This window comes from Dendrobates tinctorius, unplaced genomic scaffold, assembly GCF_039654945.1.
Source record: "Dendrobates tinctorius isolate UK_male_01 unplaced genomic scaffold, ASM3965494v1 ptg000011l, whole genome shotgun sequence".
NCBI lineage: Eukaryota > Metazoa > Chordata > Amphibia > Anura > Dendrobatidae > Dendrobates > Dendrobates tinctorius.
The window spans coordinates 79,470,727-79,497,434 of NW_027361679.1; the positions used below are offsets into that span (position 1 = coordinate 79,470,727).

Consider the following 26,708-nt stretch of genomic DNA (forward strand, 5'->3'; position numbering starts at 1 on the left):
GTCAACAGATAGAAAATGAAAATAACCTGAAGCTGCAGGGTTAACAGAGAGAAGACATGGATTGCAAACAATTTTAAAATCCCAGGATAGCTAGTTTCTGAAATATTCATGGCAAAGTACATGTGTGTGCCAACACTAAGATCACAGCAATCTGGGGTGAGCGCTGCCCATACCTGCCGAATACCTGCTCATTATTAACAAGCTAGTGCAGCCCATTCACAAGCATTGAGCATTACAGAGATACATCGGATATCCTGGTGCTCCACCATGACTGTTTGCCAAGTAAATTTTATATTTTACATTGTATATCGGAGGCTAAACTTACAGAGATTTTGTGTATCATGCAGCATCTGAGAACTTTTGTCCGGAAACGGCTGATTGTCAGGATTGTCGAATTTTGCACCCACCAACAAGGTAAAGAAAGCCTTTCCAAAGGCTATGCCATCAATAAAAACTAATTGCCAACCTTTAAACTTTTACCAAGAGGTTTGGATGCAGAAATTTGAAGGTTTTTATAAAAAAAAAAAAAAAAAGAAGATGCTTTGACAGTTTATGAATAACTTGGTCGATTTAGACAATTTGTAGGTGATTTTTCAATATGCGCAGGGATGCACGTGATTTTTAGATCAAAATATGATCTAACACAAGGAAAAAAATGTTAAAACAGCTGTGAGCTGTGTACAGAACTGTTAGAGGCCGGTCTGTTTAGAGTATATTGGGGACTAGGCTCACATCATCCTGTTGCAATTATCTTCCAATCTCCTTCAAAAGAAACACATTACCCTCTTTCAGGTCAGCGAGACAGAAGTGCTGTCTTTGAAAGTAGGGATGCCAGCACAGATAACACATTTGGCGTGCGTCCTACCTGCTCGGTTTCAAAGATATCCCGAAGGTGTTCCAGACCCAGGCTTTTCAGAAACTGATTGATGTTCATGTCAAGACCTACAACTGTGGGGGCGAGAAAAAAAAACAAAAAAAAACTGAAAATGTTTTCTTGCAGAGGACTTTCAGATTCTCAGAAAAGGCCCTAAAATATTTTACACAATACCTTATGGCTCAGGAAAAACACAGCATTTGCTGCAATAAATGAAGGTTTAAAAAAAAGAAAAGAAACAGAAAAAAAAACAGCTGCAAGCACAAATGTCAAAGGAATAAAACATTGAAAAGCTGGTGACTTTGAAGACTTATCCTCAAAGGGCTTGTGCAGATGACCGTATATTCGGTCAGCGTGTGACCCCACAAAACATTGGATAGCACTCCAGACCACTGTTAGTCTATGGGCCAATGCACATGTATGATTTCTTCCTCAGACTGAGTCTGTCCTAGGGAAGCATGCATGACTTGCCTCTGATATTTGGATCTTGTTAAGTTCAGCAACAGTATCTTGCTCCAATCACTGCGGTTTAACCATTTAAACACTGCTAATCTGTAACCGCAGCTTTTAACCCCTTTACCACCTTAACCATGCTGTTATGTTCGGGTCATAGTGACCCGTAAGAGAATTTGTGTGGCCCTGTAGATATTTTTCTATAAGATTCTAAAACTTGAGGTTACTTGACTTTTCCTCATTTGGGGGGACCCATCTATGAGTAGGTTTTTTTTTTTTTTTTTTGTGTTTACTTTTTGCTACACGCAAATTTGTACACTTGTCGTGTTCGGGTCATAATGACCCGCAATCATTTTTTACAGCTGTGAGGCCATATTTTCAGTGAAATAAAGGAGTTATAACCTCAGTTGGGTCTATTTATTGCATCTACTATTGTATATCAATTTATTTCCTAAATTATTTCAATGGGGTCGTACTCGCGCTCTGCCGGGTGTATGCATTGAGATCTGCGCACCATAAAAATGGCTTTATATTGATTATTTTTGGTGTGCAGTCTATACTAAAATGTAGAGCGCATCGAGAGAGATCACTAGGTGTGCACTACACGTGTATATTCTGCGCAGAACGCGCTGTGTGAGAGGGCCTTATTTTGTAAAGCTGAGCTCTAAAGGCCTCCAAATGATTTTTTTTCTGTCTTCCTGGCTTATCTCCTTGGTTTCAGAAGGGTTCTTATCTTCTCTGGTCTTATCAGTACACATATGCTAGCACACTTAGGGTACCATTACACTTAGCGATGCACCAGCGATCCCAACAACGATATGGATCGCTGGTGCATCGCTAAGTGGTCGCTAGTGAGCTGCCACACAGGCAGATCTCACCAGCGACATAGCAAGGGTCGGGGGTCGCTACTTACCTGTCAGACGCGGCGATCCTGACGTCCTCCCGCCCGCTCCACGCGTCGCTCGTCGGCGCCACAGGAAACCCAGCAGGAAGCTGACGACGAGAAACGGTCCAAGACGTTCTCGCGCGATCAGCGATAACCAACGGGGGAGCCGGTCGGAGGTAAGTACCAGACATAGCGATATCGCTAGCAATATCGCAATAACGTCACAAAACCAGTGACGTTATAGCGATATTGCTAGCGATATCGCTATGTGTAACGGGGCTTTAGCACCATTTGACCTTTCAGTTTCTTTGGACAGCAACTCTGTACACATCTCTGTTCCAGGCTGTATATTGGCTTTTTACAGGTATCTAGCTTGATATGCTTTTCTTATTCAATTCTGTTGGTAGATTGTATATTGTAAAGGAATACTTTTATTTTATTTTTTTACATGTACTTAGTGTTATTACTGTGTGATTCTGTAAGCTATAGGTCACTGCATACTGTCTTCAAAGCTGACAAACTTTTTTCAGCTAAGAGATGTTTTTTTTCCTTGGCTCCTTTGTTGAAGCAGGGGGTTAATTACATTTGAAAGACTCAATGTTTTTACAAGTGGTGTAGTATTCTCACTGCTCTGACTGAATGATTAGCATGTTAGATGGTTGGACATTGAGCACTGGTATGTTTTGATGTAATATAGAAACTCTTATTGTTTTTGAAGCTGGTTGTTTTTTCCTCAGATTTTATTATTGGAAAAACACTGGTTAGGCCACATATTGAGGATAGGTCACACCCAGAACGGAAGGAGCAGCAGGCCTTGTACAGAGCATCCAGCAACATGCTCAGGAAAGTGAAACCATGACCTCCACAAGCACTTCTACCCCTATGGCCTCTACCAGCGGTGTTTCAAGAATAAAAAGAAAAAGGTGCAGCTATTGCCCTTATTCTTGTAATAATAAAACAAGTATTACACGTTCTGGATGCAAAAAATTCTTATGCAAAGCCCATGTTTATTGTTCTTCAAGCAAGAATACATAAAGTAATATTACCATGTAAATATGTTCAAATTGAAGTGTTTATTATCTTTAATTTTTGTTCACAAAATGTTTGATTTGCTTGTATTGGTTTTTTTTTTTTTTTACCACATGTGTAGTTTGCTATTTTTTGTTTTGCTTATTACTAAGTTTTTTATGAATAAAAAAAATAAAATAAAGATTTCAATTTCATTTTTCTTTTTTTTATTTCCAAACATGTTCCCATACAGTCTAGTAAGCAAAAGGTATAAAAATAATTGAGTTAGAGGATCTAAAATCAAGATTTAATAAACCGGGTCATAGTGACCCGGGAGCAATACAAGCGTATAGTACATGGGAACAGAACAGCAGGGTTAAATATATATACAGTGCCTACAAGTAGTATTCAACCCCCTGCAGATTTAGCAGGTTTACACATTCGGAATTAACTTGGCATTGTGACATTTGGACTGTAGATCAGCCTGGAAGTGTGAAATGCACTGCAGCAAAAAAGAATGTTATTTCTTTGTTTAATTTTTTTTTAAATTGTGAAAAGTTTATTCAGAGGGTCATTTATTATTCAACCCCTCAAACCACCAGAATTCTGTTTGGTTCCCCTAAAGTATTAAGAAGTATTTCAGGCACAAAGAACAATGAGCTTCACATGTTTGGATTAATTATCTCTTTTTCCAGCCTTTTCTGACTATTTAAGACCCTCCCCAAACTTGTGAACAGCACTCATACATGGTCAACATGGGAAAGACAAAGGAGCATTCCAAGGCCATCAGAGACAAGATCGTGGAGGGTCACAAGGCTGGCAAGGGGTACAAAACCCTTTCCAAGGAGTTGGGCCTACCTGTCTCCACTGTTGGGAGCATCATCCGGAAGTGGAAGGCTTATGGAACTACTGTTAGCCTTCCACGGCCTGGACAGCCTTTGAAAGTTTCCTCCCATGCCGAGGCCAGGCTTGTCCGAAGAGTCAAGGCTAACCCAAGGACAACAAGGAAGGAGCTCCGGGAAGATCTCATGGCAGTGGGGACATTGGTTTCAGTCAATACCATAAGTAACGTACTCCACCGCAATGGTCTCCGTTCCAGACGAGCCCGTAAGGTACCTTTACTTTCAAAGTGTCATGTCAAGGCTCGTCTACAGTTTGCTCATGATCACTTGGAGGACTCTGAGACAGACTGGTTCAAGGTTCTCTGGTCTGATGAGACCAAGATCGAGATCTTTGGTGCCAACCACACACGTGACGTTTGGAGACTGGATGGCACTGCATACGACCCCAAGAATACCATCCCTACAGTCAAGCATGGTGGTGGCAGCATCATGCTGTGGGGCTGTTTCTCAGCCAAGGGGCCTGGCCATCTGGTCCGCATCCATGGGAAGATGGATAGCACGGCCTACCTGGAGATTTTGGCCAAGAACCTCCGCTCCTCCATCAAGGATCTTAAGATGGGTGGTCATTTCATCTTTCAACAAGACACCGACCCAAAGCACACAGCCAAGAAAACCAAGGCCTGGTTCAAGATGCAAAAAATCAAGGTGTTGGAGTGGCCTAGTCAGTCTCCTGACCTTAACCCAATTGAAAACTTGTGGAAGGAGCTCAAGATTAAAGTCCACATGAGACACCCAAAGAACCTAGATAACTTGGAGAAGATCTGCATGGAGGAGTGGGCCAAGATAACTCCAGAGACCTGTGCCGGCCTGATCAGGTCTTATAAAAGACGATTATTAGCTGTAATTGCAAACAAGGGTTATTCCACAAAATATTAAACCTAGGGGTTGAATAATAATTGACCCACACTTGTATGTTTAAAATTTATTAAAATTTAACTGAGCAACATAACTTTTTGGTTTGTAAGATTTATGCATCTGCTAATAAATCCTGCTCTTGTGTGAAGTTTGAAGGCTCTAACTTATTTGCATCTTATCAAACCTGCTAAATCTGCAGGGGGTTGAATACTACTTGTAGGCACTGTAGGTACATATCAGGTCGCCCACCCCCTTGTTGGCTGCAGCTACGGCATTGAGCCTGCAACTTTTCTGGCACATGTTGGCTGATTTCATCAGCTGACGTATGCCCCTAACAGCTGTAGGTGGAATCGCGATCCACCCGCGGCTGTTAACATGTTAAACGTGTCACTAATTTTAGAGCGTGTCACTAATCCCGCGCCCACTGGTGACCATGCCACGTGACTGCGGGTCACCGATGGGTTGGCATGACAACCTGGGGTCTGTAGGAGACCCCTGTGGTTGTCATTGAAGGATATCTATTAGTGCCAGTGGACGCGGCGCTCATAGTAAGTGAGCATTTTTGCTACACAGAGCAGGGATTAAGCTCTGCTGTGTGTAGCAGAGGCGATCAGATGATCACAGCTTTTAGTCCCCATGGAGACTACTAAAGCAAGTGTAAAATAAAAAGAAAAAATGTTATAAAAATATTTTAAAAAAAATAAAAAGTTAATCACTCCCCCATTTGCCCATTCAAAATAAAATAAAAAAAAAGCAAAAAATAAACACATTTGGTGTTCAGAATCAACCGACCATCAATATAAAAAAAGAATTAATCTGATCGGTAAACGGCGTAAAAAAAAAGGAAAAAAATAAGCCCTCGCCCAGCCCCAGATCACGAAAAATGGAGACGCTATGAATCTTGGAAATGGAGCCCATTTTTTTTTTTTTTTTTTTCGATTTGAGAAAGTTTGGAATTTTTTTGCCACTTAGAGGGAATCTGTCACCCATTTTTTGAGATATCATGTAAAGATATCATTGAATTGTGTGTTACCTAAGTATTCTGGTCATTCTTTTGATCCCCCTGTCTCCGCACCTTTGATGCATAAATACCTTTTATATCACTCTTCTGATTTATGGAAATCGCTGCAGTCCTGTCCGATGGGCGTGGCTTATTCTCCTCACCCCCCTTGTTTTGCTGGACGTAATTTCTTCTGTGAATATCACAGATGCCGTTGTTTATTCGCGCCTGTGCATTGATAAGGCTGTTCGCGCTTGCACAGTATGCTTTGCCCAACTGTGGACAAAGCATATAATCGCTACTGCGCATGCGCTGGTATTTTTCCTTGCGTCTATGACCCGGAAGTCTTCATATGCAAATGAAGCCTTCCGGGTCATAGACGCAGGGATTAATACCGGCGCATGTGCAGTAGTGATTATATGCTTTGCCCATAGTTGGGCAAAGCATACTGCACAAGCGCGAACAGCCTTATCAATGCGCAGGCACGAATAAACAACGGCATCTGTGATATTCACAGAAGAAATTACGTCCAGCAAGCCAAGGTGGAGGGGAGGAGAATAAGTCACGCCCATCGGACCGGACCGCGGCACTTACAATAAATCGAAAGGGTGATAAAAAAAGGTATTTATGCATCAAAGGTGCTGGGTCAGGGGGGATCAAAATTACGACTAGAATACTTAGGTAACACAATTCAATGATATCTTTACATGATATCTCAAAAAAATGGGTGACAGATTCCCTTTAAATAAAAAAGAACCTATACATGTTTAGTGTCTATGAACTTGTAATGACCTGGCGAAGCATAATCGCAGGTCAGTTTAAGCTTTTTTTTTTGAAAATGGTAAAAAAACAGAAACAAAACAAATTGTAGAATTGCACTTTTTTTTGCAATTTCACTGCACTTAAATTTTTTTTTCTCCCAGTACAGTATATGGTAAAAGCAATGACGTCGTTCAAAAATACAACTCGTCCAGCAAAAAACAAGCCCTCACACGGCCATATTGACAGAAAAATAATAATAAAAAAAAGTTCTCTGGGAAGTTGCTGTTCTGTTAGTTGCTGCCCACTTACTGGAGAAGTGGGCAGTAACTAACAGAATGGTTTTTAACAGGGAGAAGTGCAAGGTACTACATCTGGGCAATAAAAATGAAAAAAGCATATATAGAATGGGAGGAATAGGGCTAAGTGACAGCACATGTGAAAAAGACTTGGGTATACTAATAGATCACAGACTGAATATGAGTCAACAGTGTGATGCAGCAGCAAAAAAGGCAAATGCAATTCTAGGATGTATTAACAGAAGCATACAGTCTAGATCACGTGAAGTCATTATTTCCCTCTACTCCTCTTTGGTCAGACCTCATCTGGAATATTGTGTCCAGTTTTGGGCACCACATTTTAAAAAAGACATCAACAAACTGGAGCAAGTTCAGAAAAGAGCGACCAGAATGGTGACCGGTCTGCAAACCCTGTCTTATGAGGAAAGGTTGCAGGATTTGGGAATGTTTAGTTTGCAAAAGAGAAGACTGAGAGGAGACTTAATAGCTGTCTACAAATATCTAAAGGGCTGTCACATTGTAGAAGGATCAACTTTATTCTCATTTGCACAAGGAAAGACTAGAAGCAATGGGATGAAACTGAATGGGAGGAGACACAGATTAGATATTAGAAAAAACTTTTTGACAGTTAGAGTGATCAATGAGTGGAATAGGCTGCCACGAGAAGTGGTGAGTTCTCCTTCAATGGAAGTCTTCAAACAGAGGCTGGACAGACATCTGACTGGGATGATTTAGCGAATCCTGCTTTGAGCAGGGGGTTGGACCAGATGGCCCAGGAGGTCCCTTCCAACTCTACGATTCTATGATTCTATGAATAAGGGGAGTGAAAAATGAAAACTCAAAAGCGGAAAAGCCCAAGATGGTGAAGGGGTTAAAGTGTAACCACTGTTATTTTTTTTTTTTCCATAAATCAGTAGTACACATGAAAATAAGCAACTTTGTATTATATCTTATTCGCGAAACCGGCTTCTTTGTCTCCCAGAACTGATCAGTCATTGTCACTTTTTCCAATTCAGAGGTAAAATGTGTACTCAGTGAGGACAGATGCTCCCATTACTGAGACAGGAGATGGCAGTTGCTATGGAAACAACGTTGTGTGAATAGGAAGAGCTCTGCCTCTAGCTCCTCCCTGCTCCATAGAATCTCATCCATAGCAGCCGCCATCTCCTGTCTCAGGAAGGTAACAGGGTTTTCACTGCCCACTACAGCAGGAGCAGCTCGTTTTGTCTAACAGAGTATATGGACAGGACGTGCTTTCCTGAGACAATCCCTATCATTTATTTTTGTTTATTTAATAAAAAAAGAACATACCATGTTGCTAACAATATTTTTTCCCAATGAAAACTCTGTCCTTTCCTGGACTTGCAGCTTTATAAATGTGTTTTTGATCATATGTTCTACTTTAACCAATCATAACCCATAGTTTTACCTTCACCTTCCTTCCTTTCTGTCCCTGCAGCTCCATCGCCAGCATTTGCAGATCCGCCCACAGCAAGATCAGCCAAGGGACCAGTCAGATTATCGATGCTGCTGGCAGCAGACAGACATGAGGGGGTGGACGCTGGTGAAATAATTGAGGCACTAACTACTGTTGCTTGAGGTTTGAAGCAGCTAGGTAAAGCCTCGGGAGGCATTGCATCTATTAGCAGAGCTCGAATATCATCAGCCTAATAGAAAAGCAAAAGACTGGAGTCAAAAATTATTTTAAAGAAATAAATACACTTCAAGCATAACATCACACTACCATGTATTTATCACTGGGTTATAGTCCAAGAGGAGCTGAGAAGATCAATTTGTATCACATTTACATAACTGCTCATTTGGGTTTTCAAAGGTGGTTTCATTGACCTATGTTTTCTCACACACAGGCTCGGACTGGCCCACAGGAGACCAGGAGAATCCTCTGGTGGGCGTCTAAGCAAGAGTATGCCATAGACAAAAGCAGGATCTCATCATTCATTCAACAAAATACAGAGTTTATATAGAAGCAGAAGAATATTTGGGAAAGAGGGTAATATGATACGTGCATGAAGCTGAACAGCGGGTCAACACACTGGTGGGCCCTTTCTACCCCAGTCCGACGCACATATCTGTTCCATAATGTACTTATAACAGATTTGGAATGTGACAGTTTAGTAAAAATTGTTCAGAATCTATATTAGGATAAAAATATATTTAAGGTGGAATTCAGCAAGCCAAAAGTATTGGACAAACTTAGACCATCTCGAAAATAAAAAACATCTTAATTAGTGTTGAGCGAGGTTACTCGTTACTTGAGATTTCCCGAGCCTGCTCGGGTGGTCGACTATTTGGATGTGCTCGGAGATTTAGTTTCTGTTGCCGTAGCTGCATGATTTGCGGCTGCTAGACGGCCTGAATACGTGTTTGGATTTCCTAACAAACAGGCAATCCTCACATGTATTCAGGTTGACTAGCAGTCACAAATCATGCAGCTACAGCGACAGAAACTAAACCTCCGAGCACATCCAAATACTCAGATCACCCGAGCAGGCTCAGAAATCTCAACTAACGAGTATAGTCGCTCATCACTAATCTTAATAAAAAAAATGCCAGAACAAATCAGGAACTTACTGTGGCTAAATCTAATGGTGTTTGGCTCTCCTGGTTTTTCATTGTGGGATCTGCACCATGAGCTAAAAGCAGCGCACACAGCTGCGTTCTTCCTTTCTGCGCCGCTTCATGCAAGGGGGTAAATGCCCATTTGTCCGTGGCATTAACACAAGTGTTGTACTTTATTAATAATGCTGCAATGTCAACATGCTGGAAATAGAAGAAAAAATCTATATAATTAATGGTTCAAATCTATTTTGAAAATGACTCTCAAAATCACTAACTTTGTTGCCAAAGCTCCTCCCTTGGGGTATATTTTAATGTATGACACAAATCTGCTGCACAATCTGCATACATTATTTGCAGATTGTGCTGTGGATTTCACTTTGCATGTGCGAGAGAATAGGATCTCACCATGCTGACACTTGGATAAAATCCTTAATAGAAACTGGTCAGAGTGGCCGTAGTATAATCGGCCCGAATCTCTCACGAGGGAATCTACGCCAGTGTGAACGAACCCTGAAGATAAAGAAAATCTTCCATGTAGCCTGATCAGTGGTGTTTGGGTAGTACAGCTTTAAACCTAGTGTTTGGACCCCACTATTGATGGAACACATCAGTAGTAATACAAAATATTTCCTGTAACAGTCTAGACGTGATTTTATTCTTACCCCGTATGATGCTGCATTGTGTAAGGGAATAAGCCCTCCTTTATCCTGTGCATTTACATCTGCACCATGCTCTAGGAGATACTCCGCAACCTCCAGGTTGTTGTAACCAGCTGAAAGAACAAAAAAGGGAACAAAAGAATTTCAAACACAAAAAACAGAATGTCAACAGTTTTAAGGGGAATCTGTCACCAGGTTTTTGTTACAAAGAGAGAGAAACCCCAATTCTAGCAATGTGCCACTTACTGGTTTGTTTAGTGTAGTTTTTATGAAAATCACTATATTATCAGCAGGAGATAATTATTAGAGCAGTAGTAAACCTGCTGCCAAATAGTTCAACCACACTGCCACCACTGATGGCATAGGCAGAACGCGGCCAATCCATGACGTGAGGGGGGTTATAGAGGTCAGCATTCAGAGAAGTGATAGATCTGCAGCTGACCCAACAGTGATGTTATTTAAACTGCAAGTAGAGTGATACATTGTTGCAATCGGGGTCTCTGCCCCTACATCATCATGCTGTTCTCATATTGGGTAGCAAAATCCTGGTAACAGACTCCTGTCACACAACTGTTAAACGACACTACATAATGGAATATTCTGTATCCTATAACATAACACATAATCAAGAGCTTTAAATATATTTGTGCTGCAGGATATAACTCAAGCACAAACACTGAAGCACCTCCTATCACACAGTATTACCAGACCAGTCCGTATGCGAATGGGAGGCAGCAGAAAAACATGAAGGCGTAGATGCTGGAGAAATAACTGGAACACGGACTCATTTAGATTGGGCTCCTTAAATGGGCAAAAAGCAAAGGCATTGTACTAGGAGTGTGTGAATTTAAACTGCAGAAAGACAAATAAAATATTACTTAATCTATGCTGCAAAGACATATCATTTAACGATACATTTTCAACAATTGCGATATCTTGTGCCGGTAAAAGGGTTTTATTTGTGCATTCTCATTCCCAAATTTCCTTGGAAGTCACATCCAAAACCTTATGTCCTTCCTTAGGGGCTTTTAGGAGCATACAGAAGCAATAAGTACTATATGGAAATGCTTATTTGGTGGCAGTGCTCGTCGCCCAGTGTGATATGTAGTCTGTAACAGTAACTCTTTTCATTAGTTAAAAGTCGTGCACGGTAAGAGGAAGAAGGGATGAGTCGTGTAAGCTGGAATTCCAGATGTTTCATCAGTCATGATACCGCTCATCAGCTCTGATCAGTAACAGGATATTTACTACAGGAAGGTTTAATCAGATGTGGATGAAAACCTACAGCATCTGGCATCAAACTATTGCTTGTATGGCTGCTGGCTGATACAGATTAATAAACAATAGGTTACTTCTTACTTAGGATGTGCTCCAAGAGACATTTCAACTATATTCCTTTATGTTAGCTGCCCATCTTTGATATGGTTCTCATGCTTAAGCACCAAAGTAACGTGATTTATCAAACTGGCCAATAAAAGAATAATCTGCAAGCCTATATGGGTTCTTTACCAGCAATACGAGACCAGACGGAACATGTAGGTCAAGTCTCACCTGCAAGATGCAGAGGCGTTGAATTTCTTCCTTGTGTGTCCCTGCAGTTAATGTTTTCTTGTGTGCAAAGCTTTTGCACTCTCGCTAAACAGCCTTTTTTAGCTGCATCGAGCAAAGCCGCATCTCCTCGTAACAAATCTTGAATGTCCGTGTCGCCATCTTTTACCAAATCTAGGGGTGTGTTCCCATCCCTGTTTTTCTTGGTTGGATCTGCTCCATGCTGGGAAAGAAGCACATTTTTTAAAGTTTGGATGAAAAAGGTCTTAAGTAAAGCAAGGAAAAAAAAAAAAAATAAATTATGGCAACGTTCGTGTCAAGTATTTGCGGTACAGATTACGTACAGCAAATCTGAAAATTTACAGCACAATACAGGAAAATCAACTCTCTAAAATTTCATTCAAATGCTGGTGAAAATAATCCACGAAAGCATGGAGTGGATTTCAAAAATGCAGCACTCATTATTATGGAATTTTTCACTGCAGATTTCTCCCAAATCAATGATTAGTAATGGAGCAGAGTGAAATGCACAAGTAACTCATGTACATTCCGCCTGCGAATTCTGATCAAGTCTGCCCTGGAAGTTTTACACAACGTGGGTACATGACCTGATTGTTCTCATTACATTGGACAGCTCAGACGTAAAGAATGAATGCAGGTGACACAAATGAAGATGGTGACATCTAATATTGTTTATATTGCACACATTACCGTGTACGTAGTGTCCTCCTTAATCCTACAAGTACACTTCTGGGATGTAATATTTTATGTGTGGATGTAATATGACAACCATGCACGACCATTGCTTTTATCAGTTGAAAATGCATGAGGTATATATTTTTTTATAATTGACAATATAAATGGCATGTAAAAGTTTGGGCACCATTGGTCAAAATGACTGTTAGGCCGGTTTTACACGTCCTGATATTTCCGGTACCGGAAAAAAACGGTACCGGAGATATCAGTGTTCGTGTGACCATGTGTGTAGTACATGCGGCAACCGTATGACACCTGTATGCCGCATCAGGACCACATGGATGGCAACCGGGGAAGAAGCGCTACTGTAAGCCGCTGTCCCCCGGCTGCTGGTGCTGAAGCCCGCTGTCATCCATTCTCCCCTGCTCTGCCGCCCGCGATCAGCATGAGCAGAGGAGAATGAATGAAAAACTGACCTGCTGACACCTCAGGACCGTCGGAGAATGCAAGTGATGAGGTCACTGTGTCAGAATTGAACTGCCGTGACCTCATCACTTGCAATCTCCGACGGTCCTGAGAATGGATGATAGCCGCGTTCAGCACCTGCCGCCGGGGAACAGCAGCTTACTGTTGCGCTACTTCCCCGGCGGCCGTCCGTGTACACGGAGGACAGTGTGCTCGGCTCTCCGTGCGCGGCATGTTTTGCGGCCTGTGTGTCCGGGTGAAAATGGACATGTCTGCGTGATTTGCACACGGACAAACGGTCCGTGAAAACACGCTGACATGTGCATAGACCCATTCATTTGAATGGGTCTACGTGTGTCAGGGTCTCCGGTATGTGAGAAAACGGTCACCACACGTACCGGAGACACTGACGCGTTAAACCGGCCTTATTGTGAACAGTTAAGCAAGTTGATGTATGCACACACACACACACACACACACACACACTTTCATCTTTTACATTTTAAAAATTACAAACCGAGAAATAGGCCAATGCAAAAGTTTTAGCATGGTTAGTACCTAGTAGCACCCCCTTTTGAAAGTGTCACAGCTTGTAAATGCTTTTTGTAGCCAGACAAGAGTTCCAATTCTTGCTTGAGGGATTTTTATCCATTCTTTCTTGGAAAATTCTTCCAGTTCTGTGAGATTCCTGGGTTGTCTTACATGCACTGCTACTTTGAGGTCTAACCACAGATTTTCAGTGATGATCATGCCAGGGGACCGTGAGGGCCATTATAAAACCTTCAGCTTGCACCTTTCGACGTGGATTTTGATGTGTGTTTAGGATCATTATCCATTTGTAGAAGCCATTCTCTTTCCAACTTCAGCTTTTTTTTTTTTTTTTTACAGATTGTGTTATGTTTTCATCAAGAATTTGTTGAAATTTCATTGAATCCATTCTTCACTCTACCTTTGAAATGATCCCTGTGTCATTGGCTGCAACACAACCCCAAAGCTTGATTGATCCACTCCCATGCTTAATGGTTGGTTCTTATCCTAAAATCTTGTGCTCTTTTTTCTCCACACCTACCTTTGATCATTGCGACCAAAGGAGTTCCATTTTACCCTCATCAGTCCACAAGACTTTTTCCCCCAAAAGCATCAGGCTTGTTTAGATGTTCTTTTGCATACTTCAGACAATGAATTTTGTCGTAAAGAAGCAGGAGAGATTTTCTTCTGATGACCCTTCCATGAAGGCCATATTTGTGCAGCTGTCTCTAAACAGTAGAACAATGTGCCACAACTCCAGAGTTTGCTAAATCTCTCTTAAGGTCTTTACAGACAAGCAGGGGTTTTGACTTTGTCTCTCTAGCAATCCTACTAGAAGCTCTAACTGAAATTTTGCTTAGTCTTCCAGACCTTATCTTGACCTCCAGTGTTCCCTTTAACTGTAATTTCTTAATTACATTTGAAACTGAGGAAAGGGCAACTTGAAAACGCTTAGCCATCTTCTTATAGCCTTTTCCTGCTTTGTGGGACTCCACCATTTTCAGTTTCAGAGTGCTAGGCAGCTGCTTATATGAACCCGTTTTTTTTTTTGACAAGGTTAGAGGAGGCTGTGTTTTTATAAAGCTAGGAAATTTGCATCACCTGACCTTTCCTAATGAGGATAGTGAACAAGTCATAACCTTAACAGGCTAATTAAGCTGTGAAACTTTGGTCAAAGTGAACTTGAGAATCTGCAATTTTTTTTTTTCCTAACATACAAAGGAAATGTGTCATCTTTAACTTTAGCCCTTCTAGAGATCATTCCATCTTCAACTTGCTTAACATATGTATATACAGGTGCTTCTCACAAAATTACAATATCATCAAAACGTTAATCTATTTCAGTTCTTGAATACAAAAAGTAAAACTCATTATATGGAGTCATTACAGAAAGTGATCTATTTCAAGTGTTTATTTCTGATAATGTTGATGATTATGGCTTACAGCCAATGAAAACCCAACAGTCATTATCTCAGTAAATTAGAATAATTAACAAAAAACACCTGCAAAGGCTTCCTAAGCATTTAAAAAAGTCCCTTAGTTCGTTTCAGTAGGCCCCACAATCATGGGGAAGATTGCTGACTTGACAGATGTCCAGCAGACAGTCATTGACACACTTCACAAGGAGGGTAAGCCACAAAAGGTCATTGCTAAAGAAGCTGGCTGTTCACAGAGTGCTGTATCCAAGCATATTAATGGAAGGTTGAGTGGAAGGAAAAAGTGTGGTAGAAAAAGGTGCACAAGCAACCGGGATAACCGCTGCCTAGAAAGTATTATTACGAAAAGGACATTCAAATATTTAGGGGAGATTCCAAGGAGTGGACTGCTGCTGGAGTCATTGCTTCAAGAGCTACCATACACTGATGTATCCAGGACATGGGCTACAAGTGTTGCCTTCCTTGTGTCAAGCCACTCATGACCAATAGACAATGCCAGAAGTGTCTTATCTGGGCCAAAGAGAAAAACAACTGGACTGTTGCTCAGTGGTCCAAGGTGTTGTTTTCAGATTAAAGTAAATTTTGCATTTCATTTGGAAATCAAGGTCCCAGAGTCTGGAGGAAGAGTGGAGAGGCCACAATCCAAGCTGCTTGAGGTCTAGTGTGAAGTTTCCACAATCAGTGATGGTTTGGGGAGCCATGTCATCTGCTGGTGTAGGTCCACTGTGTTTTGTCAAGACCAAAGTCAGCACAGATGTCTACCAGGACATTTCAGAGCACTTCATGCTTCCCTCTGCCAACAAGCCAGCAGGACTTGGCACCTGTCCACACTGCTAAAAGTACCAATACCTGGTTTAAAAACAACAGTATCACTGTGCTTGATTGACCAGCAAATTCGCCTGACCTTAACCCCATAGGGTATTGTACTGTCAAGAGAAAGATGAGAGACACCAAACCCAACAATGCAGACGAGCGGAAGGCTGCCATTAAAGCAACCTGGGCTTCCATAACACCTCAGCAGTGTCACATGCCGATAGCCTCCATGACACGCTGCATTGATGCAGCAATTGATGCAAAAGGAGCCCTGATCAAGTATTGAGTGAACTTCAGTAGGCCAACTTTACGGATTTTAAAATCATTTTTCAAGCTGGTGTTCTAAAGTATTCTAATTTACTGAGATAATGACTTTTGTGTTTTCATTGACTAAGCCATAATCAACATTAACAGAAATACTTGATCACTCGGTTTGTAATGACTATATAATGAGTTTCACTTTTTGTATTGAAGAACTGAAATAAATTAACTTTTTGATGTTATAATTTTGTGAGAAGCACCTGTATGTACAGTGTATATATATATATATATATATATATATATATATATACACACACACACACACATTATATACACATATATATACACACATATATACATATATATATATATATATATATATATATATATATATACACACACACACATATATACATATATATATATACACACATATATACATATATACACATATATACATACATATATACACATATATATATACACACACATATATACATATATATATATATATATATATATACACACACATACATATATATATATATATATATATATATATATATATATATATATATATATACATACATACATACACATATATACATACAGTGGGGCAAAAAAGTATTTAGTCAGTCAGCAATAGTGCAAGTTCCACTACTTAAAAAGATGAGAGGCGTCTGTAATTTACATCATAGGTAGACCTCAACTATGGGAGACAAACTGAGAAAAAAAAATCCAGAAAATCGCATTGTCTGTTTTTTTTTTCATTTTATTTGCATATTATGGTGGAAAATAAGTATTTGGTCAGAAACAAGCAATCAAGATTTCTGGCTCTCACAGACCTGTAACTTCTTCTTTAAGAGTCTCCTCTTTCCTCCACTCATTACCTGTAGTAATGGCACCTGTTTAAACTTGTTATCAGTATAAAAAGACACCTGTGCATACCCTCAAACAGTCTGACTCCAAACTCCACTATGGTGAAGACCAAAGAGCTGTCAAAGGACACCAGAAACAAAATTGTAGCCCTGCACCAGGTTGGGAAGACTGAATCTGCAATAGCCAACCAGCTTGGAGTGAAGAAATCAACTGTGGGAGCAATAATTAGAAAATGGAAGACATACAAGACCACTGATAATCTCCCTCGATCTGGTGCTCCACGCAAAATCCCACCCCGTGGGGTCAGAATGATCACAAGAACGGTGAGCAAAAATCCAAGAACCACGCGGGGGGACCTAGTGAATGAACTGCAGAGAGCTGGGACCAATGTAACAAGGCCTACCATAAGTAACACACTACGCCACCATGGACTCAGATCCTGCAGTGCCAGACGTGTCCCACTGCTTAAGCCTGTACATGTCCGGGCCCGTCTGAAGTTTGCTAGAGAGCATTTGGATGATCCAGAGGAGTTTTGGGAGAATGTCCTATGGTCTGATGAAACCAAACTGGAACTGTTTGGTAGAAACACAACTTGTCGTGTTTGGAGGAAAAAGAATACTGAGTTGCATCCATCAAACACCATACCTACTGTAAAGCGTGGTGGTGGAAACATCATGCTTTGGGGCTGTTTCTCTGCAAAGGGGCCAGGACGACTGATCCGGGTACATGAAAGAATGAATGGGGCCATGTATCGTGAGATTTTGAGTGCAAACCTCCTTCCATCAGCAAGGGCATTGAAGATGAAACGTGGCTGGGTCTTTCAACATGACAATGATCCAAAGCACACCGCCAGGGCAACGAAGGAGTGGCTTTGTAAGAAGCATTTCAAGGTCCTGGAGTGGCCTAGCCAGTCTCCAGATCTCAACCCTATAGAAAACCTTTGGAGGGAGTTGAAAGTCCGTGTTGCCAAGCGAAAAGCCAAAAACATCACTGCTCTAGAGGAGATCTGCATGGAGGAATGGGCCAACATACCAACAACAGTGTGTGGCAACCTTGTGAAGACTTACAGAAAACGTTTGACCTCTGTCATTGCCAACAAAGGATATATCACAAAGTATTGAGATGAAATTTTGTTTCTGACCAAATACTTATTTTCCACCATAATATGCAAATAAAATGAAATAAAAACAGACAATGTGATTTTCTGGATTTTTTTTTCTCAGTTTGTCCCCCATAGTTGAGGTCTACCTATGATGTAAATTACAGACGCCTCTCATCTTTTTAAGTGGTGGAACTTGCACTATTGCTGACTGACTAAATACTTTTTTGCCCCACTGTATATACTGTGGGGAATAGATAGCTCAGCTGGGGATCTTTGCTTTGGCACAAGCGTGTGGCTATGAAGTCACTTCAGCAGACTAGCAATATGGACACGGCATCTTTATTGTGCACACTTGTTATCCAATGTTACACTTGCCAAACATGAAATAAAACGTCTAAGGCAGTCTGGCCACTAACTAACAATAGCAGGCTAACTACAAAATAAACCTATATAACAGCAAACAAGTCCATGTTATCTTACTGTGTCAGCTCCCAGCTCAGCAGATGATAGACTGAGAGATCCCAGCTCCTCCTGATTATATCAGCTGGACCAGACAGGAAACCAAAACCTGTATTGAATTAGTGGAGGGGGAACTACCAGTCCTTTCCATGCTGATCACTAAGGAAACCAGGACTGGATTACAGTGAAATAAACTGGCTTCATCATCAGTACAGGGAGACATATGAAATGAAACGGGGAGAAACATACCTGTTTTCTAGTACCTCTCCCCTTGGCACCTCACACACCCCCCTCCTCTGTTCGAGCCCGTGGGGTCGGACACGACGAGTCACCAAGCAGTGCGTTCTAGACAACGCATCTGCATTTCTGTGCGCTGTGCCCGCCCTGTGCTCAACGGAAAATTTAAACCCTTGTAATGCTAAGAACCAGCGTGTCACCCGTGCATTGCCTTCTTTTGCCCGGGACATCCATGTTAGGGGCGAATGGTCCGTCACTAGCCTAAACTGGCGACCTAGTAAATAATAGCGCAAGGTGCACAGGGCCCATTTCACAGCCAGGGCTTCCCGCTCAACTACACTGTAGTTCTTTTCTGCTCTCGTAAGCTTTCTGCTTAGATAGGCCACTGGGTGTTCCTCGCCATTTACTTCTTGAGACAAAACCGCGCCGAGGCCCACCCCAGAGGCGTCTGTTTGGACAATAAACTCCCGTTTAAAGTCTGGTGCAACCAACACTGGTTGGTCACAGAGGACTGTTTTCAATCGCTGAAAGGCCTCCTCTGCTTCTGCGTTCCACTTTATTGTGACAGATTTCGACCCCTTAGTAAGATCTGTGAGAGGAGCTGCGATGGTCGCAAAATGTTTGATGAACCGCCTATAATAACCAACGATCCCTAAAAAAGCTCCAACCTGTTTTTTGGTTACCGGTCGTGGCCAATTTTGAATAGCATCCACTTTATTGGCTTGAGGCTTCACGACGCCTCTCCCTATGCTATATCCCAGATAGCGAGCCTCTTCCAATCCCAACGTACATTTCTTGGGATTGGCAGTCAACCCAGCTGTTTTTAAGGAGTCTAAGACGGCTTGTACTTTTGACAAATGTGTGTCCCAGTCATTGCTAAAGATAATAATGTCGTCCAAGTACGCAGATGCATACTGGCCATGGGGTTTTAGGACAATATCCATTAGACGTTGGAAGGTGGCTGCGGCACCATGCAACCCAAATGGCATATCTCGGTACTGGAATAATCCCTGGGGCGTAACAAAGGCAGTTTTCTCTTTGGCTGATTCCGTGAGGGGAATCTGCCAATAACCTTTTGTTAAGTCAATAGTAGATATGTACCTAGCCGAAACCAGTCTCTCTATCAGTTCATCGACTCTTGGCATCGGGTAGGCATCGAATTTCGATACTTCGTTTACTTTCCGAAAATCGTTACAAAATCGGATAGTCCCATCGGGTTTGGGCACCAGTACGATAGGGCTAGCCCAATCACTCCGGGACTCCTCAATGACCCCGAGCTCTAACATCTTCTTCACTTCCTGGGCAATGGCTTGTCTCCGAGCCTCCGGAATTCGATATGGTTTAAGCCGTACCCGCGCCTGTGGATCAGTAATAATGTCATGTTTAATTAGGTGAGTCCGGCCAGGAAGTTCCGAGAAAATATCTGCGTTCCTCTGTATGAACTCCCTGGTCTCTCGTTTTTGCCTTTCGGATAGCGTGTCTGCAATACCCACTTCTGGCGGAGCTACCTGGGGGTCCTTTACCTTAGAAGGTGGTGCCCCTCGAGGCCCATCCTCAAGGGCAGCTCCTGCCACCAGACTCTCCCTGTCCCGCCAGGCCTTAAGCAAGTTTATGTGGTATATTTGTTCGGGCTTTCTCTTGTCTGGTTGGTGTATCTTATAATTTACTTCACCTACTCGTTCCAGCACTTCGTATGGTCCCTGCCATTTCGCAAGAAATTTATTCTCTATGGTAGGCACCAATACCAACACCCTGTTTCCGGGTTGAAAGACTCGTGTTTTTGCCGCTCGGTTGTATACCGTGCTTTGGGCATGTTGTGCGCGCTCTAAACACTCTAACTATTGGCATAACTGCTGCAATTCGGTCCTGCATAAGTGTTATGTGTTCAATTACACTGCGATAAGGAGTTACCTCTTGTTCCCAAGTCTCTTTGGCAATATCTAACAGGCCTCTAGGACACCGCCCATAAACCAACTCAAAAGGTGAAAAGCCTGTGGAGGATTGGGGTACCTCACGTATAGCGAACAGGAGGTATGGTAGTAGGGCATCCCAATCTCTCCCGTCCTTATCCACCACCCTTTTCAACATTCCCTTTAGGGTTTTGTTAAAGCGCTCCACCAAACCATCAGTCTGAGGGTGATATACTGAGGTACGCAAATGGGAGATTTTTAGCAGTTTACATAAATCCTTAAGTATACGAGACATAAAGGGGGTCCCTTGATCCGTAAGTATCTCTTTCGGAATGCCAGTGCGGGAAAACATATTAACCAGCTCCTTTGAAATTGATTTCGCATTGGCATTCCGCAAGGGCACTGCTTCGGGATAACGCGTGGCGTAATCCAATACTACCAAAATGTACTGATGACCCCTGGCAGATTTAACTAATGGACCGACTATATCCATTGCTATCCTCTCGAAGGGCACCTCTATTATTGGTAAGGGCACTAAGGGGCTTCTAAAATGTGACATAGGTGCGGTCAATTGACACGTAGGACATGACCGACAGTACTGGGTCACGTCTCCCACTAGACCCGGCCAAAAGAAACGTTGCAGAATACGGTGTTTTGTCTTTTCTACCGCCAGGTGTCCTCCCAAGGGATGTTTATGTGCCAACTCCAAAACTACCTGGCGAAAGGACTTAGGTACCACTAGTTGTTCTACCACCACCCCTCGCACCTTGTCTATGTGATACAACATATCCTGCTGCACCGCCACGTGTGGGAACTCGTTTTGAGCCCCTGGGTACAATGGTCTTCCCTCGGAGACCTTTATGTTTTCCCACGCCCTTGCTAGAGTGGGATCCTGGTGCTGAGCGGTCCCGAACTTACCACGGGCCACCTCAAGGTCAGGCATTTCTAAAACATCCTCTAGCTGGTCTGCCTCGCCTGCATACACAGCCAGAGGAGAGTCCACAGATTCTAATACTTCCTCTGAGATGAGTTCTCCGTCGTCTTGCTGCAATGGTTCAGGGGCTAGCTCCGGAGCACCGTCTTCAACTAGAGGGTTCATGCCACTTTTGAAGTTCCACAAGTCCCAAAATAAGGGAAAGTCTCTCCCCAGGATTACACTGTGTCCCATAGACTTTATGACTGCCGCCTGATGTCTTTTCGTCCCTACTGGCGTGGCAAGAGTAACCCAGGCAGTGGGGTAGTTCTTAGTATCCCCATGGATGCAACTAATGCCCACGGTTAAGTTCGTTAGGGCGCTAGAGTCCACCAAACTGGCATGTACCAAAGTTACTTGACTGCCGGAATCCAAGACGGCATTCACACTATAACCGTCAACCTCGACATGGCACAAGTGTTGTTCATTTCCCGTGAGGGTCTCCGCCACACAGACTGACTGCACATATAATGAAAGACGCCTCATAGCATTACAGTCCATTGGCTCTGTAGTCATTGGGCAGTTAGCTGCTACATGGCCAAGCCTGCGACATCGCCAACATTGTATAGGCCCTTGTCTCCTCGATGGAGATCCCAGACGAGGTCTGCTGGCTTGATGTGAGCCCGTACCACCTCCATAGTCCTTTGTAGGTCTGCTACCCTTCATCGTGACGTTCTCTTCTTTTGAAGATGGAGTAGGTTTCGCAGGACTCTCCAGCGATTTCTTGGGGGGCCAGTGGGGTGCTAACGTCCCTTGGAGTAGGCTTTCAGAAGCATTGTAGCGTTCGACCATATTCACCAACTGGTCAGCGGTAGTTGGGTCACCCTGTCCAACCCACCTCTGGATCTTAGCGGGTAAGGACCGCAGGTACTTGTCTAGAACAACACGCTCCACCATCTGTGCGGACGTTAAAGCCTCCGGTTGCAGCCATTTTTTTACTAGATGGATGAGATCATGCATTTGTGAGCGGGCTGGCTGATGCTCCACAAAATTCCATAAATGCACCCTCTGTGCACGTACATACGTGTTTACTCCCAGCCTTGCCAGGATTTCGCCTTTGAGTTTGATATAGTCCATAGCATCCGCTCCACTCAGATCGTAATAGGCTTTTTGTGGATCTCCGCTCAGAAATGGAGCAACTACCTCAGCCCATCTGTCCAGTGGTAAGTGCTCACGTTCTGCAATACGTTCAAACACGGTGAGGTATGCTTCCACATCATCGTCTGCGGTCATTTTAAGCAAAGTCTTCTGTACGGCTTTCTGCGCACTAGCAGCGCTTTGTGCACGGTCTCCCTCATCTCGGGGTTGCCGAACCAAGGCCTGTTTTATTGCTTCCAACTGCTCTTGCTGCATCTGGTGTTGCTGCTCCAGAGCCTTCTGGAAGCAAGTATTAGTCTGCTGTTGCTGCACATTTGCTTGCAATAACTGCTTCACTAGTTCCTCCATGTTACTGGACTCTGGGCTCTTCAAAAGCGCAGAAGCTTTCAGCCAGGACATACACAGCGTTTTCTCTGCAGTCACAGTCCAGCAGCCACAAGTGCCCGCATTCGAAACACCATTTGTGGGGAATAGATAGCTCAGCTGGGGATCTTTGCTTTGGCACAAGCGTGTGGCTATGAAGTCACTTCAGCAGACTAGCAATATGGACACGGCATCTTTATTGTGCACACTTGTTATCCAATGTTACACTTGCCAAACATGAAATAAAACGTCTAAGGCCGTCTGGCCACTAACTAACAATAGCAGGCTAACTACAAAATAAACCTATATAACAGCAAACAAGTCCATGTTATCTTACTGTGTCAGCTCCCAGCTCAGCAGATGATAGACTGAGAGATCCCAGCTCCTCCTGATTATATCAGCTGGACCAGACAGGAAACCAAAACCTGTATTGAATTAGTGGAGGGGGAACTACCAGTCCTTTCCATGCTGATCACTAAGGAAACCAGGACTGGATTACAGTGAAATAAACTGGCTTCATCATCAGTACAGGGAGACATATGAAATGAAACGGGGAGAAACATACCTGTTTTCTAGTACCTCTCCCCTTGGCACCTCACAATACACATATATACATATATACATACATATATACATATACATACAGTATATACATATACATACATATATACATATATACACACACATATACACACACACACACACACACATATATACACACACACACACATATAGTACAGACCCAAAGTTTGGACACACCTTCTCATTCAAGGAGTTTTCTTTATTTTCATGACTATGAAAATTGTAGCTTCACCCTGAAGGCATCAAAACTATGAACACATATGGAATTATATAATTAACAAAAAAGTGTGAAACAACTGAAAAAATGTCTTATATTATAGGTTCTTCAAAGTAGCCACCTTTTGCTTTGATTACGGCTTTGCACACGCTTGGCATTCTCTTGATGAGCTTCAAGAGGTAGTCATGGTTTTCACTTCACAGGTGTGCCCTGTCCTGTTTAATAAGTGGGATTTCTTGCCTTATAAATGGGGTTGGGACAATTCAGTTGTGTTGTGCAGAAGTCTGGTGGATACACAGCTGATAGTCCTACTGAATAGACTGTTAGAATTTGTATTATGGCAAGAAAAAAGCAGCCAAGTAAAGAAAAACGAGTGGCCATCGTTACTTTAAGAAATGAAGGTCAGTCAGTCCAAAAAATTGGGAAAACTTTGAAAGTGTCCCCAAGTGCAGTGGCAAAAACCATCAAGCGCTACAAAGAAACTGGCTCACATGAGGCCCGCCCTAGGAAAGGAAGACTAAGAGTCACCTCTGCTGTGGAGGATAAGTTCATCCGAGTCACCAGCCTCAGAAATCGCAGGTTAACAGCAGCTCAGATAAGAGACCAGGTCAATGCCACACAGAGTTCTAGCAGCAGACACATCTCTACAACAACTGTTAATTAAGAGGAGACTTTGTGTAGCAGGCCTTCATGGTAAAATAGCTGCAGGAAACCACTGCTAAGGACAGGCAACAAGCAGAAGAGACTTGTTTGGGCTAAAGAACACAAGGAATGGACATTAGACCAGTGGAAATCTGTGCTTTGGTATGATGAGTCCAAATTTGAGATCTTTGGTTCCAACCACCGTGTCTTTGTGCGACGCAGAATAGGTGAACGGATTGACTCTACATGCCTGGTTCCCACCGCAAAACATGGAGGAGGAGGAGGAGGTGTAATGGTGTGGGGGTGCTTTGCTGGTGACACTGTTGGGGATTTATTGAAAATTGAAGGCATACTGAACCAGCATGGCTACCACAGCATCTTGCAGCAGCATGCTATTCCATCCTGTTTGCATTTAGTTGGACCATCATTTATTTTTCAACAGGACAATGAACCCAAACACACCTCCAGGCTGTGTAAGGGCTATATGACCAAGAAGGAGAGTGATGGGGTGCTACGCCAGATGACCTGGCCTCCAGTGTCACCGGACCTGAACCCAATCGAGATGGTTTGGGGTGAGCTGGACCACAGAGTGAAAGCAAAAGGGCCAACAAGTGCTAAGCATCTCTAGGAACTCCTTTAAGACCGTTGGAAGACCATTTCCCGTGACTACCTCTTGAAGCGCATCAAGAGAATGCCAAGAGTGTGCAAAGCAGTAAGCAAAGCAAAAGGTGGCTACTTTGAAGAACCTAGAATATAAGACATTTTCAGTTGTTTCACACTTTTTTGTTAATTATATAATTCCACATTTGTTAATTCATAGTTTTGATGCCTTCAGAGTGAATCTACAATTTTCATAGTCATGAAAGTAAAGAAAACTCTTTGAATGAGGTGTGTCCAAACTTTTGGTCTGTACTGTGTGTGTATATATATATATATATATATATATATATATATGTGTGTGTGTGTATATACATACATATACATACACATTATATATATATATATATATATATATATATATATATATATATATATATATATATATATATATATATATACACATACACACACATACATACATATACACACACACACATACACACACACAGTGGATGAAGTAAGGAGTGAACACGTCACCACTAAGTGGCAGGAATGCTTTCTAGATACTGGCAGATTTCAGGTGGCTTTCTCCACCTCTCTCTCTTCATGTGTTCAATACATTTTCCCTGTGTCATTTCTCATTATTATTCAATTGAGTGAGGAAAGTGGTGGTTAGGCCGCACTGCCAAAGGTCCAAAGTACAATCGTAAAGATGAGGTATGGATGAGTTTTTTTTGTTTTTTTTTCGGAAACGCGTTTATAAAAAGGTTTTCAAACCTCTTTATCGGGACAAAACCACAATAATAATATATATATTTGAACCTTTGGCACCGCGTATTCCTACCCACCACTTTCCTCAACTCAACTGCGTTATACTATAATCGGTGGTCCTGCAGCAGCTTTCACATGTTTTCTACAGAGTTGTGACCATCACAATCCTGCAAGCTGACAGTACTTTTAATTCTTTGCCACCAGATAAGACCACATTTTGCGATTCTTGTCTCTGCAGGTACTTTGTTATTTGTGCATTTCTCATTATTACACACAACTTATTTATTCTATGGTTTGATTTCTTTGCCTCCTTTTGTCCAGCCCATTCTTGATCATGAAGCGCACCAGTGGACAAAGGAACATCAAGACTTCTAGAGTTGAGATTGTTGATATTTTTCAGCTATTTTGGCTTTCAAGTCTTCAGACAGTTCACTTCTCTTTAGTATGGCACACAAAGACACAATGCAATGATTGAGTCAACGTCTCCCTTTTTTATTTGGTTTCAAGTGTGATTTTCATATTGCCAACACCTGTTACTTGCCACAGGCAAGTTTGAAATATGATTCAAATAGTTTAAACATGCTTAAAACAAAAAAGTAGCTTACGCACAATTTTGGAAAGGTGGCAAGATTTTTTTCTGGCCTATTTTTGGGGTTGTCTGTGAAGTTTGCCTTTACTTTTTTTTTGTGGTGCACCAATACACGTACACACAAGCATACATAAACACACACATACATTGTGCATATATATATATATATATATATATATATATATAGTTATCTATAAGTACACAGACACTTATTTATGAAAATTAGGTTTTGATTGTATTCTTCATGCTTTTCTTCCAACAATG

The 26,708-nt window shown here is 42.1% G+C and overlaps 1 protein-coding gene across 2 annotated transcripts in view; it reads right to left on the reverse strand.

Annotated features, from left to right (window-relative positions):
• TNKS (tankyrase) overlaps positions 1 to 26,708 on the reverse strand; it is a 288,176-nt gene that overhangs the window by 76,373 nt on the left and 185,095 nt on the right. For both annotated transcript variants that reach the window (XM_073543626.1, XM_073543618.1), the window contains exons 16-20: positions 11,827 to 12,046; positions 10,279 to 10,388; positions 9,629 to 9,817; positions 8,466 to 8,703; positions 866 to 948 (exon numbers count right to left, since the gene is read on the reverse strand). In XM_073543626.1, coding sequence (XP_073399727.1) covers positions 866 to 948; positions 8,466 to 8,703; positions 9,629 to 9,817; positions 10,279 to 10,388; positions 11,827 to 12,046 — 840 coding nt within the window. The remainder of the gene's footprint in view (positions 1 to 865; positions 949 to 8,465; positions 8,704 to 9,628; positions 9,818 to 10,278; positions 10,389 to 11,826; positions 12,047 to 26,708) is intronic.